Here is a 22,877-nt window from a genome sequence, read left to right as displayed (position 1 = left end):
TAGCGTAGTAGGATTGCCAATCCTCCAGGATTATCCTGGAGTCTCCAGGAATTGAAAATTAATTTCCAGAGCATTGCTGTGAGCAACTCAGGAGAAAAATCATAAGGGCATTAAAAAAAAATGGTGCTTTTTTCATTTTCTTTAAACACTTTCATTTATTAGTTATAAAAATATTGGAGATGGAAAAATAATGTCTGTTCCACCAATTAATCCAATTGGGTAACAAAGAGTTTATTCCCTTTCCATTTGACGTTGGAAGACACGGCGCCTGGAGGACAGACCAATGGTGGGAGGGATGGTTTGAGCCGGGAAGTCATGTGATGAAACCTCCAGGAATACACCCAACCAGAGCTGACAACCCTATTCCATTAACTAGGCTATGTGATCCTAGCTGCTTTGCTAGCTCTGGTGGTAGAACATCAATTGTCTGTGAGAGACGGGTCGAGTTTAGATCCTAACCTGACTGACAAAACAGGGATGTGTCGTCCTCAGTTCAGCTGCTCAACGAGGCCCTAAATAGAACCAATGCAATGCAGCTCAGGGGCAAAATGGGAGGGGTGGTTAGGGAAGAAAAGTCTGGAACGAACAGCATTGCGCTTCTGTTGGAAACTTTAACTCTTTAGTGAGTGAAACTGGGGGAATCCAGGTCCCAGGTTGCCCTGGAGTCCGGGCTGAAGGAATGTTTGTTAAGAAAGAAATGCTAAAACCTGCAGGATAGAAGTTAAAAATCCCTCCCCCCTCCCTAAAAAAAAAATCCTACTCACTTCCATCATAATCAAGTGTGGCAAACTGGGTGGTTTCATTGGCACACCCAGCGCTGTTGCAGGCTCTCATTTTCAACTCATACCAGGTGGCCTCACGCAGATCCTGCAGGAACACCTCATTGGATAGATTGGTTTTCAAGGTAAGCCAAGGCCAGGTGCCTTTGGGACGGTAGTCCATGACAATGGCCGTGATGGGGCAGCCGCCATTGTTCCATCCTTGGAGGTTGAGTCTGGCATGGGTGGAGTTAATGTGGGTAAAGAGATGTTGGTCCTTGTTGAAAGCAGGATCTAGAGCGTGAAGCAAACAAATAAATGAAATAAGACGCACAATGACCGATTTTCATAGTTTTCTGGTTAGTGCTTTAAGTATATACAGATAAAACCTTGTTATAGCAAAGAATGACGTTAAAATCGATTGTTATAACAAACATCCCCCACAAGTCAATGCTGAAGTTGTATTTAAGTTACTGTAAGGGCTGGAGCCAGAATAATTGACAAGAATTAATGTATGGAGGAATTGGCAAATTGGTAAAAATTAAGGGTTGCTGTGATATTGAATTGTCTTTTTAGCACTTTTTAGTAGTTTTTTTTCCACCCCGTCTCACATTCCCCACTTGTAAACGCCAAGCCCGACGTTCCCTAAACTTGAAAGCAGCTCTGTTCCCTGCGATTGGCAGCCATCAATCCATCCAAGGATGGATCCGAGAACAGCTGGTTTGTCAGCCCTACCACTGGGACCTGAACCAGAGTGAGTCAGCTGCACACCCGACTTGCTTGGAGGCACTGAACTCTGAACACACAAGCTCAACAGGACCTTTCTCAATCTGTACTGGAGGTCGCTGGAAGGGTTTGAATGAAACTCTCATTAATAAATGGCATTTCTAATGTCAAAATGTATTTGTGATACAAATATTTTGGCCTGGAGATACTTATTTTATCCCCGAACCGACTTTTTCCCTCTCGTTGACAACTAGAGGAAAATATACCAATAGGTGGTGAATGAACACATACTAGGAAAGTGGGCAATATAAACTAAATGGTACAATTTTAAAGGGGATGCAGGAACAGGCAGACCTGAAGGTTCACACATACAAATCTTTGAAGAAGGCAGGACAAGTTAATAAAGATGTTAAAGCATACGGAATCAAAAGCAGAATACAGCAGATGCTGGAAATCTGAAATAAAAACAGAAAATGCTGGAGAAGCTCAGCAAGTGAGGCAGCGTCTGTGGAGAAAGAAACGGAGTTAACGTTTCAGGTCGAAGACCTTTCGTCAGAACTGGAAGATGTTAAAGAGTTAAAGTTTTTAAACAAGTACAGAGTCAGGGAAAGGGGAGGGAGGGGGAGGAAAGAACAAAAGGGAAGGTCTGTGATAGGGTGGAGGGCAAGAGTGATTAAATGACAAAAGGGATGATGGTGCAAGGCAAGGAGGGTGATAATGGGACAGGTTAAGAAACAAAAGATTGATCAGGAGTAGCTGTGAATGGCAGCAGCAGAACCATTACCAGCACCTGCTGTCTGGAAAAATGGGAGCAGTGGTTATGATCTGAAGTTGTTGAGATCAGTGTTGAGCCTTGAGGGTTGTAACATACCTAAACGAAAGATGAGGTGCTTTTCCTTGAGTTTCATTGGAACAATGTAGGAGGCCGAGGACAGAGAGGTCAGAGTGGGAGTGGGACAGGGAATTAAAATGGCAAGCGACCGGCAGGTCAGGGTCACGCTTACAGACAGAGCGGAGGTGTTCAGCAAAGCGATCACCCAGTCTGCGTTTGGTCTCCCCAGTGTAGAGGAGACCGCACTGTGAGCAGCGGATACTGTATACTAAATTGAAAGGAGTACAAGTAAATCGCTGTTTCACCTGGAAGGAGTGTTTGGGCTCCTGGACGGTGGGAAGGGAGAAGGTGAAGGGGCAGGTGCTGCATCTCCCGCGCTCGCACGGGAAGGTGCCGTGGGAAGGGGACCAGGTGTTGGGGGTGATGGAAGAATGGACCAGGGTGTCATGGAGGGAGCGGTCCCTTTGGAATGCTATCTCTACAGAATATTTGGCTTTATAAATAGAAGCACAGAGTACAAAAGCAAGGAGGTTACATTAAACCTTTATAAAACACTGGTTTAGGCCGCAGCTGGAGTATTGTGGCCAATTCTGGGCACTGCACTTTAGGAAGGCTGTCAAGGCCCAGGAGAGGGTGTAGAGATTTACCAGAATGGTACCAGGGATGAGGGACCTCAGTTCTGTGGAGAGACTGGAGAAGCTGGAGTTGTCTCCTTAGAGCAGAGAAGGTGAAGGGGAGATTTATTAGAGGTGTTCAAAATTATGAGGGATTTTGATCGAGTAAATAAGGAGAAACTGTTTCCACTGGTGGGTGGGTCAGTAACCAAAGGACACAGATTTATGATAATTGGCAAAAGAATTAGAAAGGAGATGAGGACATTTTTTTTTACGCATTAAGTTGTTATGATCTGGAATGCGCTGCCTGAAAGGGAGGTGGAAGCAGATTTAACAGTAACTTTCAAAAAGGAATTGGATAAATATTTGAAAAGGGAAAAACTGCAGGGCTATGGGGGAAAGAGCAGGGGGAGTGGGATTAATTGGATAGCTCGTTCAAAGAGCCGGCACAGGTACGATAGGACGAATGGCCTCCTTCGATGCTGCGAGATACTATGATTCTACTATGGGGGATTTTAAAACCTTCTCTAATGGTTATTAAAAGAGCTGCATAAGTTGTCTCAGTCCAGTTAGCATTCATTTCTAATCCAGAAAATACAGTATTCAATATTAGTCTTATTTCGAAGCTTTACATCCAAAAAGATTGTTCTTTCTATCCTGACTCACCTCTACCATGAGTCTTGGCTTCAATAATCTCGCTAATACGCCCAGCTCCGACACTGTTCTTGGCAGCCAGTTTCACCTTGTACCATGTGCCACATTTGAGGTTGTCCAGTTTGAAGGAGCTTTCAGTAGGGTTGATGAAGACATCCTTCCATTCTTCACTGTTATCAACCGAGTACTGCAACACAAAGCCTGACAAAAAAAAACAGGATTGATGTCTCATTAGTTCTGCAAATTGAATTTCAAGCTGAACCTCTGAGTGTCCATCACCTTGAAGGACAGCAAGATCTTGCTCAGTTTTACCACGTTAACTCTTTAGGGTCTCTTTGCTTAGAGAGGTTCCCAGTCACAGACCTACTGAAAACTCCTTTGAAAGGTCAATTTTTAAATTATTTCTCGGGATGTGGGCGCCGCTGGCAAGGCTGGCTTTATTGCCCATCCCTAGTTGCCCTTCAGAAGGAGGTGGTGGGCCTTCTTCTTGAACCTCTCCAGTCCGTGTGGTGAAGGTGCTCCCACAGTGCTGTCATGTAGAGAATTGGCACAACTTGTGTGGGCTCCATTGGTCCTTCCTACAGGAACCATATAGCTTCAGTCATTGGCTCCCATGCCAAGGACTCGGGTGCAACTTCAGCCACTGCACCTGCTCAGCCGTGATACAGCCATCCACAATTTCACTTTGACACACAATGTTGCTTGCTGAGCCACTACAGGTTTTGGAGAATTGTATGTCGGAACTCACGAGACTAGCAGATGCCCCGGGTGGAGATTGAAACCTATGCATGGCTATTCTTAGCAGCTTTCAAAATCTAAACATGGTTTATAGTTTAATTTCCCTGCGCCAATTTTCTTCTGCTCTCCTCAAGGTGCTGCCTCGTTTCACAGATGCCTCAGGCACTATCCCCAACTGGCCATTCTTCACAGGCGAGTCTGGATAGTGAGTGTAGGTAGGCTATTTGACTGTGACAGACCTCACACCCAAGTCTGATCTTCTCCTCCCTTGATGCCCACAAACACACCTTTTAGCATTAACTAATTATTCCCCTCCTAGCCCAAGGGTGGAAGGCTAACAATCATGCTCCTACTTCAACCCCCACTCAGAGTGGCTTACTAGACTACATCAGTGATCAAACCCAGGGCTTTCCTGCTCACTATGACTTGGTTCGACATTGGGCAGTGCCATTACTGACAGGGTTGGGGGAGGGGAGGTCCCTGTACAGACTATTTAAATCGAAGTAATGGAGGAATGTCTGGTGCCAGAGAGAACTCAGAATACTTTAGTTGCTCAATAATAAAAACCGCGGAATAAACTACATCAATGTGACTTGGTTAGATTTTTTTTAATTCAATGCAAAATGCTTCTACAGTACACTCTTCAACAGACTAACTGGCTCTCCCACTTTTAATCATTCAAACATTGTATTTGCCAAGAAGTCTGCAGTCTGTTTCCCCTGAAAGATAAAGATAGGTCACTTTTCCTCAACGCTGTCCTCTCTGCTTTCATAGACCTCCTTAAAACCTTTCGTTTGGACTGGACGTTCGACCACCCATCCCCTCTCCAATATTTTTTAAAAATTTGTTCTGGGAATGTGGGCAGGGCTGCATTTACTGCCCATTTATTGAATGTGTATACTAAGCTGAAACACGAATGCAGGACTTCGCTGTTGGAGGTAGCTTCCTTCAGATGGGATGTAAAGACTGAAATCACGTCTACCTGTTTAGGTGGACATTAAAGATCCCAAGGCACTTTTCGAAGAGGAGCAGCACGTTCTGCCTGGTTGCTGGCCAACATTCATCTCTCAACCAACCCTACCAAAAAAAACATTATTGGGCCATTTCATTGCTGTTTGCAGGATCTTGCTGGCACAGATTGGCTATAGTGTAAACTTATGTAACAATAGGCACTGTATGCAATATGAAAGGCACTATATATATTATATATACAGACATACAAGTATTTCTTTCTTTTCACTTTCCTCCTTTTTCCACAAATTCATTTAAAGGTTAGGTCACAGCAACAAATTAGACACTCAACCAAATGGAATCCTCTGCAAAAACACAGAGATTTGTTTTTGGAAGGATTTCAGGGCCAGGTCACAAAACTGACATAAAAAGCCCGAAAATCTGCCAGTGATAGACTTGTGTAGAACATGTAAAGGGTAAACAACTGGGAAACGTAGGTTTGGAAATAAAAACATTGCACAGAGTAGTCAGAACTTATTACATCTCCTCTGGGAATTGTTATAAACACTGCCAGAGCTGAGAACTGTAGATAAAGAACATCACTCCGCACCAGTATGTTTTGTTTTCAAAATATAAAGGTGAGAAACTTCATAGCAAGGACGCCGTGCTGAGCAGGCAGAGAGGTCTGGTCTTCATTTGAAGACTAGCTGGACATTATGCTGGAGATACAGCCAAACCCTGATTGAAGATCAGTAGGACGGGACAAATCCTAGGTATGAGATTTTCAGTCACGAGCTATATCCCTGAGGCATTGACTTGTGCCAAAGAGATAGCCGACAGCCGAAGCTGTACGTGTCACATGGGCTGCACGAGACAACCAAGCGGGATTGAGGTCTCCTTCACTCACATCCTCTTTATTTCCCTCACGCTATTGTTTCTCCACCCCCCCCCTCCCTTTTCTATTCATTTTTCTTCCATCTGGATGCAAAGATGGCAGGGTTGGGTACTACATTACAACAGTGACTACACTTCAAAAATTACATTATTGGCTCTAAAGGGCTTTGAGACGTCCTGAAAGGTGCTGTATAAATGGAAGTTCTTTTCTTATTAGAGGAATGAGCTTTAACAGGTCAAGCAGCATTTTCTTGTCCATGGATTTTTCTCAAGTTCTTCTATATGCACCTGTGGCATTTTTCTACCTGTAGGTGTTTATTATATAATGCAACCAATAAGCAAATCTTGTTGCGTATACGATGGTACGGTGCCTGGGGTGTTACAAAGCAATTTTGCGTCAAGAGGTTGATGTAACGTTACAAACTGTGAATACAAAGATGGAAGTTATCAAAGATTCTGCAACCCCTGTAGATGTTATTGGGGGAAAATGGAGAAACAACTATAAAGTGGAGACTGGCAACTACTCCAGGTCGCCGAAACATCCTGTGGGTTTGTGAGGGATAGCATTACCTCAGGAAATGCATATATAAATAATATATATAAATAATATATATAAGATATTCAACAAGAATGTGCACAGTCTTTATACATATTTGATTCCAAAAAAAGTATCTAGTAAAACACATCATAAAAAAACACTGCTGGATCCCCCACACCTGATTGCTATTACTAACTCTGACTGGAAAGTGCATGCAATGTGTGAACGTTTGGGCCAGGCCGCTATTGGATTTGACCGTGAAGCCCCCCCATGAGCGACACTCACTGTTGAGCCTCACACATGAAGAATGACCACCTTCCCAAGATACTATCTGGCAGCTAACACCCATGCAAGTGTACCTCCAAGCATGGTCAGCACCTTTAGGAGAGGAGAGGAGAAAAAAGATGAAGAACTTTGGTATTGAAGACAGTCCCAAGGGGACTGCGCCCCTTTAATTAAAAAGGTTACCCTCAACTGTGGCAAAAATCAGAAGAAAACCTCAAGATGAGAAAGATATACAAAGGGGCGAGGCCAGTAGCACAGCACACCACCAAAATTGTAAAGAGGAAAAGAAAAGATGAGATAAATCAGAATGTAGACAGAGGGGGAGTTGGAGAAAGAGAGAGAGAGCTACAAAATGGAGTCCGGCAACCATCTCGGGACATTGGAACATCCGGGGTTCTGTGGGGGTGGTATTACCCCAGGGGATCCAATCAGAACCATCACCTATTTAAATGAACATGGGCAATTTAAAGCATTTGCTCATCCAGACAGGCAGATGAACAGCAGCTTATTCACAATCACATAATTATAGCTACACATGTCCTTTGTCAACATGTATAATGCAGTATTAAGAAGTCAAAGAAACATTGATGTGTAATATTTCTGGAAAGGGGGAGGGTGGCAATTCACTAATAATTACATTTTATACTTTGACAGACGGGGGAAATGTTGGTTGGGTTTATATGACGTTGATGGGATATCCTAAAGGGGGCGCTGTTTGGCATCTTTTGATGTCCACGGTGAAGTAATCTGATGTATTTCGCCAATCGACTGCCAAGCTGATTTTTGCCATCTTTACATTAATCGATTTGAAAACATTTAAATATGTACGTTTGACGGATGTAAACAGAAAAAATAAAGTTGGAGAACCCCGAAATACCGAGTTTTCAAACACATCAGCAGGCTCTGCTCCCCCACTGATGGTTCAGTGGGTACACGCACTGCACAATGTGGAGCAGTCATACAGGCCGGTAAAGTCCCAGGCTCAGTCTGTGCTTTGTGCCAGTTTAGGTCAATCTGGACAGCAGTTGGGACACTACAGGAGGTCTCAGCAACCCTACCGGTAGAGAAGGAAAGATCAGTCGGGCCAATTATCAGAAGAAAGAACGAGAAAGAAAGAGAAAGAACGTAAAGGGAAGAAAAAAAGAAAGAAAAAGAGAAAAGAAACGGGTGAGCTCAGAGGAGGGTGAGGGCAGAGGAGGGTGAGGGTAGAGGAGGGTGAGGGCAGAGGAGGGTGAGAACAGTATTGGGCTATGGCTGTGATCTTGCACCCCATGGGATGAGTTGCTTGCAGCTTAGGTTCACACATGAAAGACTGAGTGATTGGACCAGAGGCAAACTAATACAAATAGATTTGCAACCAAGAAAGATTCGGGAGGTGACAAATTTGGGCAGGAGATGAAAAAAAGGTTGATGTCCTTGAAAGAGTTAACATCATAGATGCCAGCAGATAATTTTACAAGCTGTAACTCTGACTGTGCAGCAGGAACAAAAACAATTTTTGTCATAATACGTTCAGTTATTTTGAACATAATGAGACTGGAAATTGCATTCCATTTTACCGCACAGAGTGTGTGCTCTTGACGGGAGTGGGGGAGGGGGTTGGGGTTATCAGTGTGCTGTAGATCTCTGCACATTGTTCCTGATGATGTTCATCTCTCTCTCTCGCTCTGTGCCGTAGATAAGATAAACGGGAGAAGATGACATTTCAATAAAACAGGCAAAATAATGATTACCATCCACATTGATATGCATGAAACCAGGCCTTCAATATTCGTTGCTGTTAAACAATACCACCCTCACATGCAGGCACACACACACACCCTCTTTTTCGTCTCAAAGAGCTTATATTTGCATTGGAAATCAGCCATTCTCTACAGGCAGGCCTTAGGGGAAGGCTGCAGCTGCACAGGCTGTTGCTATGCCAGCTGAAAATAGCGCTGAGGGAAGAAAGGTTCTGATTTAACACGGTCCAATAAGGCGATATTTATTTGGATGGATCCATACATGGATCAGACCCACAATGTCCCAAATTGGTCCTGTCTTTGGTCCTGAGCTACTGCAACGAAAAGGTGTCGCCTTTAGATAAATATCTCAGAAATGTTGCAAAGTGCTTCATTATACAACGAATTACAGGGAGACCATTGTTATGTAGATAAGTGCAACTGCCATTTTGCACACAGCAAGATCCCACAAATTGCACTGAGGTAAAGGATCAGTTCAGCTCCATTTGGCGATGTTGGTTGAGGGAGGAATCGGCCTTTCTACCTTTCTCTTCTCCTTTAAGACCCTCCTTAAAACCTACCACTTTGACCAAGCATTTGGTCACTTATCTTAATGTCGCCTTCTTTGGCTTAGTGTCAATTTTTGTCCGATTTACGTTCCTTTGAAGCGCCTTGGGAGGTTTTACTATATTAAAGGCACTACATAAAATGCAAACTGTTGAATGTTGGTAGGAATATTAGCCAAGATTCTGAGAGAACTTCCTGATCTTTTACAAATGGGGCCATGAGATCTTTTAATATCCACCTGAATAACTAGAGCAGGCTGGTAGGTCCACAGTAGCCATCTGAAACACTAGACAGGGCCTCAATTTAACATCTCACCTGAAGGACAGCACTCAGCAACAGCAACTTGCATTTATATAGCACCTTCAACATAGTTAAACGTCCCATAACTCTTCACAGGAGCGTAATCAGACAAAAATTGACAACGAGCCAAAGAATGAGAGATCGGGACAGGTGACCACACACTTGGTCAAAGAGATAGGTTTTAAACAGTGTCTTAAAGGAGGAGTGATGTGAAGATGCCGGTGATGGACTGGGGTTGACAAATGTAAAGAATCTTACAACACCAGGTTATAGTCCAACAATTTTATTTGAAAATCACAAGCTTTCGGAGATTATCTCCTTCGTCACACACCTGACGAAGGAGATAATCTCCGAAAGCTTGTGATTTTCAAATAAAATTGTTGGACTATAACCTGGTGTTGTAAGATTCTTTACATTAAAGGAGGAGAGAGAGGTGGAGAGGTGACGAGGTTTGGGGAGGGAATTCCAGAGCTTAGTGCCTAGGCAGCTGAAGGCACGGCCGCCAATGGCAGTGCGAAGGAAGTGGCTTCCTCAGCCTAGATTTGGAACTCAAGTCCCATTCTGGGGTTTGACCCCCTCAACCTCCAGACTCAGAGGTCAAGAGTGCTACCAACTGAGCCGAGCAGAGCTACTGAACGATGAATCTTTTTTTAAAAAAAGCACACCGAGACGGAACCTGCCACTTTAAGAATCCATCTCCCAACGCACAAACCTTGTACGTTTCCTTTGTGCGTACATCCAGCCAGAATTTAGAAACAACACAATCAAACTCAAATGTATTGCTTTTCAAGCACACAACATGATTCATTGCGTTTGGTGGCTTTCTTGTGTTAGATCTGCTCTGAATTCAATTCTATTCAAATTACCCATTCAGTGAGCGTCGATGATACTACATTGCAAGTCTGCAATGACGGTGATTACAATTTGAATAGAAAGTGACAAAGATTCTGAATGTTCAGTAGGCCTCTGTGTCCTAAGAACTCAACAGTCCACACTCCCGTTCTTCCTGTGGTTTATGTTCATCTTTTAATAGCTAGTGAAATTTAAAAATAACACTTAGAATAAAGAAACAAATGATAAAAAAAAAATTTTAAAAACAAAGAATGCTGGAAATACATAGCAGGTCAGTCAGCATCTGAAGAAAGGGAAAAGACCGTTTAATATTTTGGGTGGAGACCCTTCATTGGAACAGAAGAAGATTGGGCAAATGGCCTTGAAACATCAACCCGACTGTTCTCATTGCAATAGACCTGCTGTGTATTTTCTGAATTTTTTGTTTTTATTTCAGATTCCCAGCATTTACAGTTTTTTCCTTGAGTGCAGTGTACTCCTTTAAGACACTCCTTAAAACCTACCTCTTTGACCAGGCTTTTGGTCACCTGTCCTCATATCTCCTTATGTGGTTCGGTGTCAAATTTTGTTTGATAATCGCTCCTGTGAAGCGCCTTGGGATGTTTTACTACGTTAAAGACGCTATCTAAATGCAAGTTGTTGTTGTTAAATAGTATATATTGCTCAAATCTCAATGAGATGTGAAACCTCCTCACTAATAACCAACTTGCAAATTCAACATTAAGCCATCAAAAATGGTATCTTCAACTTGTACTGGGTCTGGTTTTTTTTTGGGAAGACAGGTAAAAGATCAGCCCGGGTGTCCATTCCTGGACGTTATCTAGTGATTCCTGCTGGGCAGTGGACATTGGGTGAGGATAGAATTGTGCTCGGTTGTGATGCCTTCTGTGGTCAAATGGCCCGATGACACTCAACTGCATAGGTTCACACAATAAGAATGCCCACTTGGATGAGGTACCAAAGGGCTGCTGAAGTCCAGGGAAACCCCCCACCCCAGCAAGAGTCAGCACCTTCGGTATATGAAGCAGCAAAAGGAGAGATAATTGAAAAACAATGCAAATTTTGTGCCATTAGTTGAGCTACATTTTAATTTCCTGAATAAAAAAATACTGTCTCCACAACCTAATGCAAATTTTCTGTGAATGACTCTTTAAGGATTTTGGTTTCTTACACTTGAAGCGTTAACTGAATCGCTAAGTATGCACAAACAAACAATAAATTGGGTTTTTACATTCCATAAACCGGATCACAGAATTTTAATATTTTGCGAATCAATAAAATCTGGAGGATGATCTGTCATCCTGTTCTGCTCTGTTAAAATTGATGAGATATGATCCAATCTCTCAATAGCCGCAGACATACTCAAACCAAGCTTAAGATTTTAATCAGCTGCATCAATAACTAATGCCTCTACATCCAATTCGCTCATTGTACATGCATTTCTGATAGAAGCTATCTCTGGGCAAATTCCTGAGTTAGGAAAATCCTTACCCAGTCCAGGCTCGCTGACCAGGTCCTTACAGATGCAGCTATGCACATGGGACTTGTCAGTCCTGATCTACATAGTATTAGGAGTCCAGATACATGTCGACTGAATTAAATTGGCACAAAGTGCCATTCCTTACTCGGTTAGTGTGGAGCAGCCATTCCATGCAAGTCTGGTGTTGGAAACGAATTTTATGTCCTTCTGACCCTTTCATTTAATCGGATTCTATTATACGCACAATAGCAAAGCAGAAAGACTGTAGGGAACACATGTGTCTGTTTTGATATTAAGCATAGTTGTCTGCTGAAAAAAAACCTGGTGATTAATGAACACCTTTGAGGCCCAGGTTACAGGGTGGTCTAAGGCTGTCTCTTATTCTGCTCGGTGACAAACCAACAGGATATGCATAAGATGGCCGATATCATTCTTTCCATCTATCTAATTCCTCCTCCTATGTTATCCCATGATGTTCTTGTTCCTGCAGGACTAATAAAACACATCACAATTAAGGCTGATAGATCTGAGTGTCAGTTTAGCACTGTTAGCTGCAGACACAGCCGAGATACTAGGCTGCTCTGACTGGTATGTGTGTGCGTTTGTGTAGGTGTGTAGGGTGTGTTTTCAATACATGAATGTATTTGTTCTCATCTCTGAGTGTGATGATCATTAAACAGGGAAGGGCACAAACAACATTGTGTGTTTGTATCAGTGGATAGATTCCCTCTGATCCCCCTCAGCTTTCTACAGCCCTAGGAAACGAGCCCAGGACTGTGATGTGAATGCTATACTCAGCTACACTTTACGCATTTTAGGCATGTCATTTCTATTCAATTCATCTCCCAATAAAATACAGGGCAAAATAGTAATGGACAATTCCAGTTGATCTGGAAGCTGTACTGCCAGCAAACTGCATAAACTTGGCATGTATTCCCTTGAGTATAGGAGATTGAGGGGGTGATCCGATTGAGGTGTTTAAAATGTTACAAGAATTTGATAGGGTAAATATGGAGAAAGTCTTTCCTCTGTTGGAGGAATCAAGAACAAGGGGACATAAACTTAAAATTAGAGCTAGGCCGTTCAGGAGCGAAATCAGGAAGCAACTTTTCACACAAAGGGTAGCAGAAATTTGGAACTCTTACCCCCAAAAGGCTGTAAATGCTGGGACAACTGGAGCTTTCAAGACTGAGTTTGACAGATTTTTGTTAGGTAAGGGTATCAAGGGATATGGAGCGAAGGCGGGAATATGGAGATCAGTCATTAATGACGGAGCAGGGCCGAGGGCCTCCTCCTGCGTCTATGTAAGGACTACTCACTATTCCTAATGTAACTATGTTACTAACAATCAGTACAATTAAATATAATTTTCCAATCACCTACCCACTGCATGTGGCCCTATTCTGGAGTCAGCTCACGTGTTAGTAGCTCACTTGCTCCTCACCCCATGTTCCAGCTGACGTTCCAAAGTGCCAGGAACATTTAAGGGTTAAGTGAAGTTCAATCCATTCCATGGCAGTGTGAACACCAATAGTAGTAGTTGCATCCTATATCCTTGTCATTTAAATACAGCCAACTTCAGGTTCAAGAAAAATTCAGGCACTGTACTGATCAATTATAGAGCTTCAGTGGACCAAAACCCTTCCCATTCATTTCTATCCATGATATATCAAAATCTGACATCTACACTCATTTCCTAAAGTTGTGGACAGGGGAATGTCGATGGATGTTGTTTATATGGACTTCCAGAAGGCATTTGATAAAGTCTCTCAGAAGAGATTGTTAGCTAAAGTTGGAGCTCATGGAATTGAGGGCAAATTACTGACCTGGAAAGGAAACTGGCTGAGCGGCTGGAGATAGAGAGTAGGGATAATGGGCAGGTACTCAAATTGGTAAGGATGTGACAAGTGGTGTCCCACAGGGATTTGTGTTGGGGTCTCAATTATTCACTGTATTTATTAATGATTTAGATGATGGGATAGAGAGCCGATGACACAAAGATAGGTAGCATTGTAAGCAGTGTAGATAGAAGCATAAAATTATAGAGAGATATTAATAGATTAAGTGAATGGGAAAAACTGTGTCAAATGGATTTCAACGTACCCAAGTGTGAGGTCATCCACTTTGGACCTAAAAAGGATAGATCAGAATACTTTCTAAATGGTGAAAAGCTCGAAACAGTGGAGGTCCAAAAGACTTAGGGGTCCATGTACAGAGATAATTAAAATGTCATGGACAGGTACAGAAAATAATCAGAAAGGCTAATGGAATGCTGGCCTTTATATCTAGAGGACTAGAATACAAGGGGGTAGAAGTTATGCTACAGCTATACAAACCCCTGGTTAGACCACACCTGGAATACTGTGTTCAGTTTTGGGCACCGCACCTTAGGAAGGATATGTTGGCCTTGAAGGGAGTGTAGCGTAGATTTACCAGAATGATTCCTGGACTCCAAAGGTTAAATTATGAGGAGAGATTACACAAACTAGGTTTCTAGTCCCTAGAATTTAGAAGATTAAGGGGTGATTTGATCGCAGTTTTCAAGATATTATGGGGAACTGAGAAGGTAGACAGAGAGAAATTATTTCCGCTGGTTGGGGTGTCTAGGACTAGGGGACATAGCCTAAAAATTAAAGCCAGGACTTTCAGGAGTGAAGTTAGGAAACATTTATACACACAAAGGGTGGTAGAAGTTTGGAATTCTCTTCTGCAAATGGCAGTTGATGCTAGCTCAATTGTTAATTTTACATCTGAGATTGATAGATTTTTGTTAACCAAAGGGATATGGGGCTAAGAGGTAGGTATATGGAATTAGGTCACAGAGCAGCTCACTGAATGGCAGAACAGGCTTGAGGACTAAATGGCCTACTCCTGTTCCTATGGGCTCAATTTTAAAAGGGTGGCGGGATGGCAGTGGGGATTCAATGAGCACGCTGCAAACCTGAAAAATAAAAACTTGTCACGTTCTTGTGGGCACTTTTTGTCAATTTTTTTCCATTGTAAATTCCTAAGTTCAAATTTATAATGGAAACTGCCTATGTAAACTTTTCACATTGCAACGACACCACCCACGGTTGCACCTCAGTTTTGTGTCTCGAATTATTGCTGGTCCATTGAGCCTGTCCCATACAGTCATGTCGTAATTAAGCCTCAGGACCCTCAACGTCCCCACCCATCAACAGCCACGCAATCTCCTGGGAGAGGCAAAAATAAAACCCTAGGCCAATTCAGGGAAAAGAATTCTAGGAAATTCTTCTTTAACCCCCACAAAGGCGATCAAAACAAATTCCATGAGACCACCCAATGTGTGTGGGGGGGGGGGGATTTTAAACCCCCACCACCCGACAGAAACCGGGCGGGGGCAGTTAAAATGGAGCGGGGAATTTAACCACTCTTTTCCAGGGGTTTTCGTCACGCTTCTGGTGAAGTGCTGCTGGCGGAGTGGGAGCAGCTCCAGGAAAATTCCCAGCCTGTATTTCCCACCACGTGAAGGAACCAAAACTGTACATGGCATTCTTGATGAGGCCTAACCAAGATCTTGCATAAGGACATTATAGTGCTCCTTGTTTTATAACCTTAAGATTAGAGCTAGGCCATTTAGGGGTGATGTCAGGAAGCACTTCTTCACACAAAGGTTAGTGGAAATCTGGAACTCTCTCCCCAAAGAGCTGTTGAGGCTGGGGGTCATTTGGAAATTTCAAAATTGAGATTGATAAATTTTTCTTGGGTAAGGGTATTAAGGGTTAAGGAACCAAGGCGGGTAGATGGAATTAAGATACAGATCAACCACGATCTAATTGAATAGCGGAACAGGCTCAAGGGGCTGAATGGCTTACTCCTGTCCCTATATTGGATCGTCCTAACAATACATCCCAGTACTGTATTATCCTTTATTATAGCCTTGTGATCACAAACCTTTAGAGACTCATGCACTACAACACCTAGATCTCCTTCCTGCTCAATAGACTTTAGTAAAGAGCCCTGCATGCCAGGTGTTGGCACTACCCACTACGGTTATCGACATTAAATGTCATCTGCCAGACATGGACCCATTCCCCATCATGTGTAGATCTGACTGTAGTCTTTTTTCTCGCATCTAAGATTTTAAAACCAGCACAAATCTTTGCCTCATTTGCGAACTCACTCGATGCCTTCATCCAGATCATTAATACAGATAGAGAACAGTAATGGTCCTAACACAGATCTCTTCAGGTCTCCACCAGTAAATAGTCTCCACACACAACCACTACCATTAATAACAATCCTCTGCCTATGAGAATGTAACCAAGTCGTTATCCACCCTGGGATTTCCTGTCCCTGAGGACTCTATCTTATAAATTAGCCTATTGAGTGGTACCTTGTCAAAAGCTTTTTGAAAATCCACATATACTATATCGACCGGGCTGCCTTTATTCACCAACATAGTAAACTTCTCAAAAAATTTAACTAGGTTTGTGAGACACAATCTTCTTTTCCAAAGGAGCTCCTTTTCTCCAACCAGCTCTACTTCTCTAGCTGGTTAGAAATGTAAAGCAGGTGCTCCATAAAAGGAATTTGCAACCACATTCAGCGCAAGTTGGTCACAAAATCCTAGTCTAATAAAGACTATCTGATTCCCGTTCTCCCCTTGGCCTCAGCTCACGTCAAGTTGCTGCTGAACTGACTTCCATCATTAGTCCTCTCGGCAGTTCCCTCACTTTCACATAAAGCAACGGCTGGAGTTACCTATTGATTGGCTTTAGTCAATGAAAAGAGATCCTTATTTAACTGACACCTGTGGGAGCTCTCTGTAACGCTCATCTTTGCACTGGATTACCAGAGTGCTAGAAAAAAAAACGTGTCTTATATTTACAGGATATTCATCAAACAGTAAACAAACACACTTACAGCAAAGGTCATAAACTCCACAGTAAAGAAGGACGACAGAACCATTCTTATAAATTTGCCTATTGCGTGGCACTTTGTCACTAGCTTTTTGAAAATTTAAACATACTGTGTCGACCAGGCTGCCTTCATTCACCAACTAAAGGTTTTGAAGGACATTTTTTTTCCAGCCCCCTTATAAAGAGGTGGAGGGGGGCTTATCACTGCCCTCCTCTGGGCCAGCGATGCCATGTTGGAGTGCATGGCCGGCCAGTTCTGCTTTTCCTGCCCATCCTTCCATTGGGTGCCTGAGCGGATACTCTGCTGGGGGTAAGGGGCAGAGGTTCTTGATGGGCACATCTCCGCACTTACGCTTGGGCTGTCGATGTCATGGGTTTTTGTCCCCTATTATCTAGTCCCAGTCCAAATCCACTGAGAAAGGTCACATTACACATCGAGGTAAAAATTCCACTTCTGTGCTTGATTTTACCGCCCATTCACTTCAATGGGTGGAAAATTAGCAAGCTGTGAAATCGAATTCGATAACTTTGGCAATTTTATGCGCTGGCACCAGAAAAATGAATTTAGGAGCTTCCGGATTATCGTCAAAACCCAACTGGTTCACTCATGTTCTTCAAGGAAGGAAGCCAGTCACCCCTACCTGGTCTGGACTACATGTGACTCCAATCCCGCACTATGTTGCTGACTCTTAATGCCCTCTGAAAAGTTGTAATCAATAGCTACAAAGTTCAATAAGAATAAAATTGGATGGACCTATTGGCAACGATCAGGGCATCACATCAGGATGACTAAGGCTATCTCAGCCTTAAGTGTGATTGTTCACTGCTTGATGAATATCCTGTAAACATAAGAATATTGATTCTCAGGATGTGATCGTCATTGCCAAGGCTGCTATTTATTGCCCAATGCCAGTTGTCCTGAGGAGGTGGTGGTGAGCCTTGCAAATTCCATCTCAGTAACAGTTAGGGGCTGGTGCCTGAGTAGGGAATGCCTCCAAGTAAATGGAAAGGCTGCTTTCTTGCCTCCTCGACAGCACCTCCCAAACCCGCGACCTCTACCACCTGGAAGGACAAGGGCATCAGGCACATGGGAACAACACCACCTGCACGTTCCCCTCCAAGTCACACACCATCCCGACTTGGAAACATATCGCCGTTCCTTCATCGTCACTGGAAATCAAAATCCTGGAACTCCCCACCTAACAGCACTGTGGGAGAACCTTCACCACACGGACTGCAGCGGTTCAAGAAGGCGGCTCACCACCACCTTCTCAAGGGCAATTATGGATGGGCAATAAATGCTGGCCTTGGCAGCAACGCCCACATCCCATGAACGAATAAAAAAAAACAAAATAAGGACAGCGTTTACATTAAAACAAAACCATACAATTGTAACAAACTGTTAAACTGAGATTAAGTAAATCAGATAAGCCGAGTAAAAGAGCCAATACTTTATTATTAATCATTTTCTTAGTCGCTTGTGGGCAGCCCTGTGGCATCACCTCCAGACTACCCTCTGGTTTCCCATAATAAAACTTCCATGCGCTCTTTGTTTAGAAAGATGTGCTGAATGGAAGCAGAAAGGGTACTCGTGCCTTTAGGCAATGCTCGGAGCATATTCTTGGAAACTCATAGTAAAAATATTAGAGGGAAGAGGACTCCAGCTGCTTCACCTCACTGAGCGAACTCCACACTGGCCAAATTTTTTGGCCTGAGGTCATGAAGGGCACTATATAAATGCAAGTCTTTATTTTTATGGGCCTGTGCTCCTTCCCACCCGATTTTCCTGCATTCCTTCCACCCAGGTGAGACAATAGCTCCAGGCGCAGGAACAGGAAAGTCTGACTCACTAACTCAGATCAGATCTGGAGCTAAATACTCGACTTTCAATTGTACTCCTTGGGTGTGTAATCCTGCACTAATTTCTAAGGATTGATCTTTAACAAGGCCTTAATAAGCTCGTCGACCTTTTGTGAAATTTTTTGCTAATGCTTATTAATCCATTTCTGGAGGGGTTGGAATATTTTGAGCTATGCCAAAAAAAAAATTAAGACCAAAGCCTCGATTTTGACGAGGGGCGAGGAGTGAGCGTGGGGCTGGTCTGGGGAGCATTAAGCTTGCCCCGGCTCACAAGCGTGAGGCCCGGGCCATTTTAACTCCCAGGCCTCACCCAGCGTCAATGACGTCAGGTCGGAGGGTGTGAGTTAGGCGAGCATGGTGAGAGGCTGCAGCGGGAACGCTCCCCGGCAGTCAGGTAAGTGGAGGAGGGGTTGGCGTTGAGGTCGAGGGAGGGAAATCCGGGGCTTTAGTTTCCTTGTGGGGCCCTGAGGAAACGTTTAAAAAATAAACTCCACTTACCGTTTCGGCCCTCTTCAGAGCCTTGTGCTCCTTCACGCTCGGTGCTGTTGGTGAGACCGAAACCTTGTGCCCAACACAGCTGCCCCGAGTTAAAACATAGCCGGGGTCTAAATGACGTCTGCAGGCCCCAACTTCTGAATTTGAACAAGGCCCTCGCCTGCCCATGCGAGGGCCTCTCTGGCTGACTAGGAACATGCCTGATAAAATGGCGCACAGTGCGAACCCAGCAAGGATGAGGCGAATGCCACACTTGCAAGGATTTTAACCCCATTCTCGTTGGGCGCAGAGGGTTAAAATTGGGACTCAATAGTTCACTGGACCTTTCTACCAACACTCTGCCTCTCTTCACACTAATTTTACTGGAAAAAGGAGATGTGAGTGAACAGAGGAACATCGCGTCTAAAACCAATTAAACTCTTAACAGGAGGGCCCTGCACTTCATTTACAGAGTGAAACACATTTTAATTGACTTTACAGACAGGAATATTACAAGACAAACGTAAACACAGGTTTAGACCTCACCGGAGGCATCTTATTCAAACCTTGGCGAAGCTGCTTTGCTCCTGAAAGGATTAATATCCAGGGGAAGTCATGCAAGGAATCAGTTGGCAATTTCTTCATGGCAATCAAACGTACCGTACCATAGCCTGAATGGGGATGAAAGCACTTGCTCTTTCTTTGCACGCTCACAGTTTTTAATATCAGTAATCCAATTAAGGGGAAAGTTTATCAACAAGGCAAATTTGAGAGAGAAGGGATTTTAGTTGATGGGTGTAGGTAATTAATTGTCTGCTCGTAATTAATTGCTGGGATGGTCTCTCTCCTTCTCTATCCTTGCTGCTGTGTATCAGCAGCTGTTTGCTGGTCAATGTATTAAAAAGGCAGTAATGTTATTACCACACAGGAAATTACTGCTGAATGGGTTTTTCTTCTAATTCACTGCTAGAGGATTAATAAAGAGAGGTTTATGCTTGACAGGCTGCATTCAGAGCCGGGCAGTGTTGAAGCAAATTCGAGCACACTGCCTTTCCTGCCTTAGGGCCACCACCTGTCCCCAAGGCCAGAAGTGGACTGCGGAGGGCCGCAGGGATTGGAACGTGGCTCCAGTTTTAAGGTTTGTTTTGCTGAAGACGGAAGCGAATTGAAAACCCGAATAGCTGGTGCGTCCGTGTCGTGAGAGAGGAGGGGGGTAGAAATTCATCGATGGCACAAAACGGGCAGCGTCACATCGGCCCTCTGTTGTACGGCCCGCCTGGCGTTCAGTTCTATGGAAGTCAAGCGGAAAAATGGTATTCAACTGAATGGGTGCCATTTTAACCTAACTTGCCAGGTGGGAAACCCATGAGATTGGGTGGAACGTCGGATTTACACCCCGCCCAATATTACTCCCCACTGACTTCAATGGAGAGTAAAATCAGACGAGGTGCAAAACCAGCGTTGCACCCGATCGCGTCAGTTTCCCATCAGGTGGGTTGGTTAAAATTGCCTCCCTATGTGTCCAGTTTACACTTTGGAGATTTCCAGACACTCCACTGACTGGTTCAACGCCCTACCCTGCCTCAAGATGTCCCTTTCTTGGGGGGGGGGGGGGGGGGGGGGGGAGGGGATTTCTTGTGGTCCATTCCGGGAGTTAGGGCTGGGGGGGGGGAGGGAGGGGGAGGGGGCGAGTTTATGAGACAGCTACGCGTTCATCTATTATAGCACACGCCGTTTTTGAGAATCAAAGTACAAATATTTACATTGAAACCTCTCGAGAGATAAATCACGTGCTTTTCTTCAAAAAAAAAACTTGAACCTCCCTAGAGGTGAGTGTAAAAAGCTGGAACATGGTATTTCAGTTGAATGTTACCTCACAGCCCGTTGCAATTCCTTCTTTCTCAATTACATTTGTCACGCTAGTCTGAGTCACCTGACTACACGAGGTATAAACCAACAGTGATCAACTACAACCTTAAATATCACGCGCATAGGAACAGGAGTAGGCCATTCAGCCCCTCGAGCCTGATCACGGCTGATCCGTTCCTCAACTCCATTTACTCCCCGAGCTCCATATCCCTTGATACCCTTACCTAACAAAAATCTATCGAGCTCAGTCTTGAAAGCTCCAACTGTCCTAGCGTCTACAGATGTTTGTGGGAGAGAATTCCAGATTTCCACTACCCTTTGTGTGAAAAGGTGCTTCCTGATTTCCCCTCTAAATAGCCGAGCTCTAACTGTAAGATTATGTCCTCTTGTTCTTGATTCCCCCACCAGCGGAAATCGTTTCTCCGTATCTAACCTATTGCAACCTTTTAATATTTTAAACATCTCGATCAGATCACCCCTTATTCAAGGAAATGTACAGCATTTATGACAATTTCATTATTACACAAAAGATATCTTCTCTGCAACACACTTCCTTCTGGAGACCAATTGATGTGGCCAACAGCAATAGTCTATTGTACACATAAGTAAATGCATCTCAGGTAGACTAATCAGAAAATGGATTATTTACTAAAGAAGGTGGTAAATGTGAGAGGAGCAATATTAACAATATGAAATGCCCCCCACTGCTCCAATCAGGACAACGTTAAATAATGGGAAGCAATATCCCAAACTGTTTTTGTGAATTCACAGTTCTTTTCTCCCTTCATGGAGAGCTATGAGGAACTTGAGGCGAATAGCATAGATGCATTTAAGGGGAAGCTCGATAAATACATGAGGGAGAAAGGAATAGAAGGATGTGGACTTAGGGTTAGATGAAATAGGGTGGGAGGAGACTTGTGTGGAGCACAAGCCCTGGGACAGACCAGTTGGGCCAAATGGCCTGTTTCTGTGCCTTAAATTCTATGTTCTTCTATATGTAACTGATATATCTGAAACTTTCCCATCTACTGGTATTATCTACTGATGTGACTGAGTGGAAATCCTGCAGACCCATATCCAGTCCACTTTGGGATATTGGTAGGAAGTTGCCTGCCCAAGAAAATTCAATGCATGGCTGGTCCTGAATTTTGCTTTCTCAGTCACCTCTCGATTGGCATCCATCACAGCAAGGAATGCCAACCACTGGCGTTTAACAATGGAGCTGCTTGTTGATAGCGCCTTAGCTAATGCTGGCTAACTAACTTCCTGCTGAGAAGGGGAACGTGAAAAGACATATGCGACAAAGTTTCAGCTTGGCAGCAGTCCCTTTAATTCAGTCGCAATACTAAAGGAGTTTAAAAACAAGCTGCACTGAACATCGTGTCCACAGCCTAACCCGGTACAATGTCGCTCTGTTTGGTCTCTGAGCAGATAGCTTGAGTGGAGGAGCCAAGCCACATTCAAACGCACAACAAATAGTTGTGCTTATGTCTGGCAATTATTTTTGAATTTAGCTGACAGTTATTCAAATCCAAGGAGTCCCATCAAGAAGTATTTCATTAGGCTGGACTTTCAAACTTTCAGCTAATTTGCAATTTTCAGAGAGATAGGTCAGGCCATTTAGCTCTGGCGGTGGGTAAGAAAAGGATAACTGTGTATTTATAAAATAGTAGTTTAGCATAGAGAATCCAAAGATTTACTATTTTCCATTCAAACAGCTGGTTTATTATAATAGCTCCTGTAAACATAAATGTGTCCTATTACTGCTATTTATTTGATTGTTCAATAAATTTGCTTCATAATTAGTCTGAAGCAAAATCTGATGATGTGGTGCTCCCCCACTTATCAAAGGCGAGAAAGATCCCGTAGAACGCAGGATAG

General features: G+C 43.5%; 1 protein-coding gene across 1 annotated transcript in view; it reads right to left on the bottom strand.

Moving 5' to 3' along the window:
- dscaml1 (Down syndrome cell adhesion molecule like 1) overlaps positions 1-22,877 on the bottom strand; it is a 412,483-nt gene that overhangs the window by 21,306 nt on the left and 368,300 nt on the right. The window contains exons 25-26 of the mRNA XM_067970940.1: positions 3,597-3,785; positions 765-1,052 (exon numbers count right to left, since the gene is read on the bottom strand). Coding sequence (XP_067827041.1) covers positions 765-1,052; positions 3,597-3,785 — 477 coding nt within the window. The remainder of the gene's footprint in view (positions 1-764; positions 1,053-3,596; positions 3,786-22,877) is intronic.

Source organism: Heptranchias perlo, chromosome 33 (genome assembly GCF_035084215.1).
Source record: "Heptranchias perlo isolate sHepPer1 chromosome 33, sHepPer1.hap1, whole genome shotgun sequence".
NCBI lineage: Eukaryota > Metazoa > Chordata > Chondrichthyes > Hexanchiformes > Hexanchidae > Heptranchias > Heptranchias perlo.
This window is presented reverse-complemented; position numbering and strand designations above follow the sequence as displayed.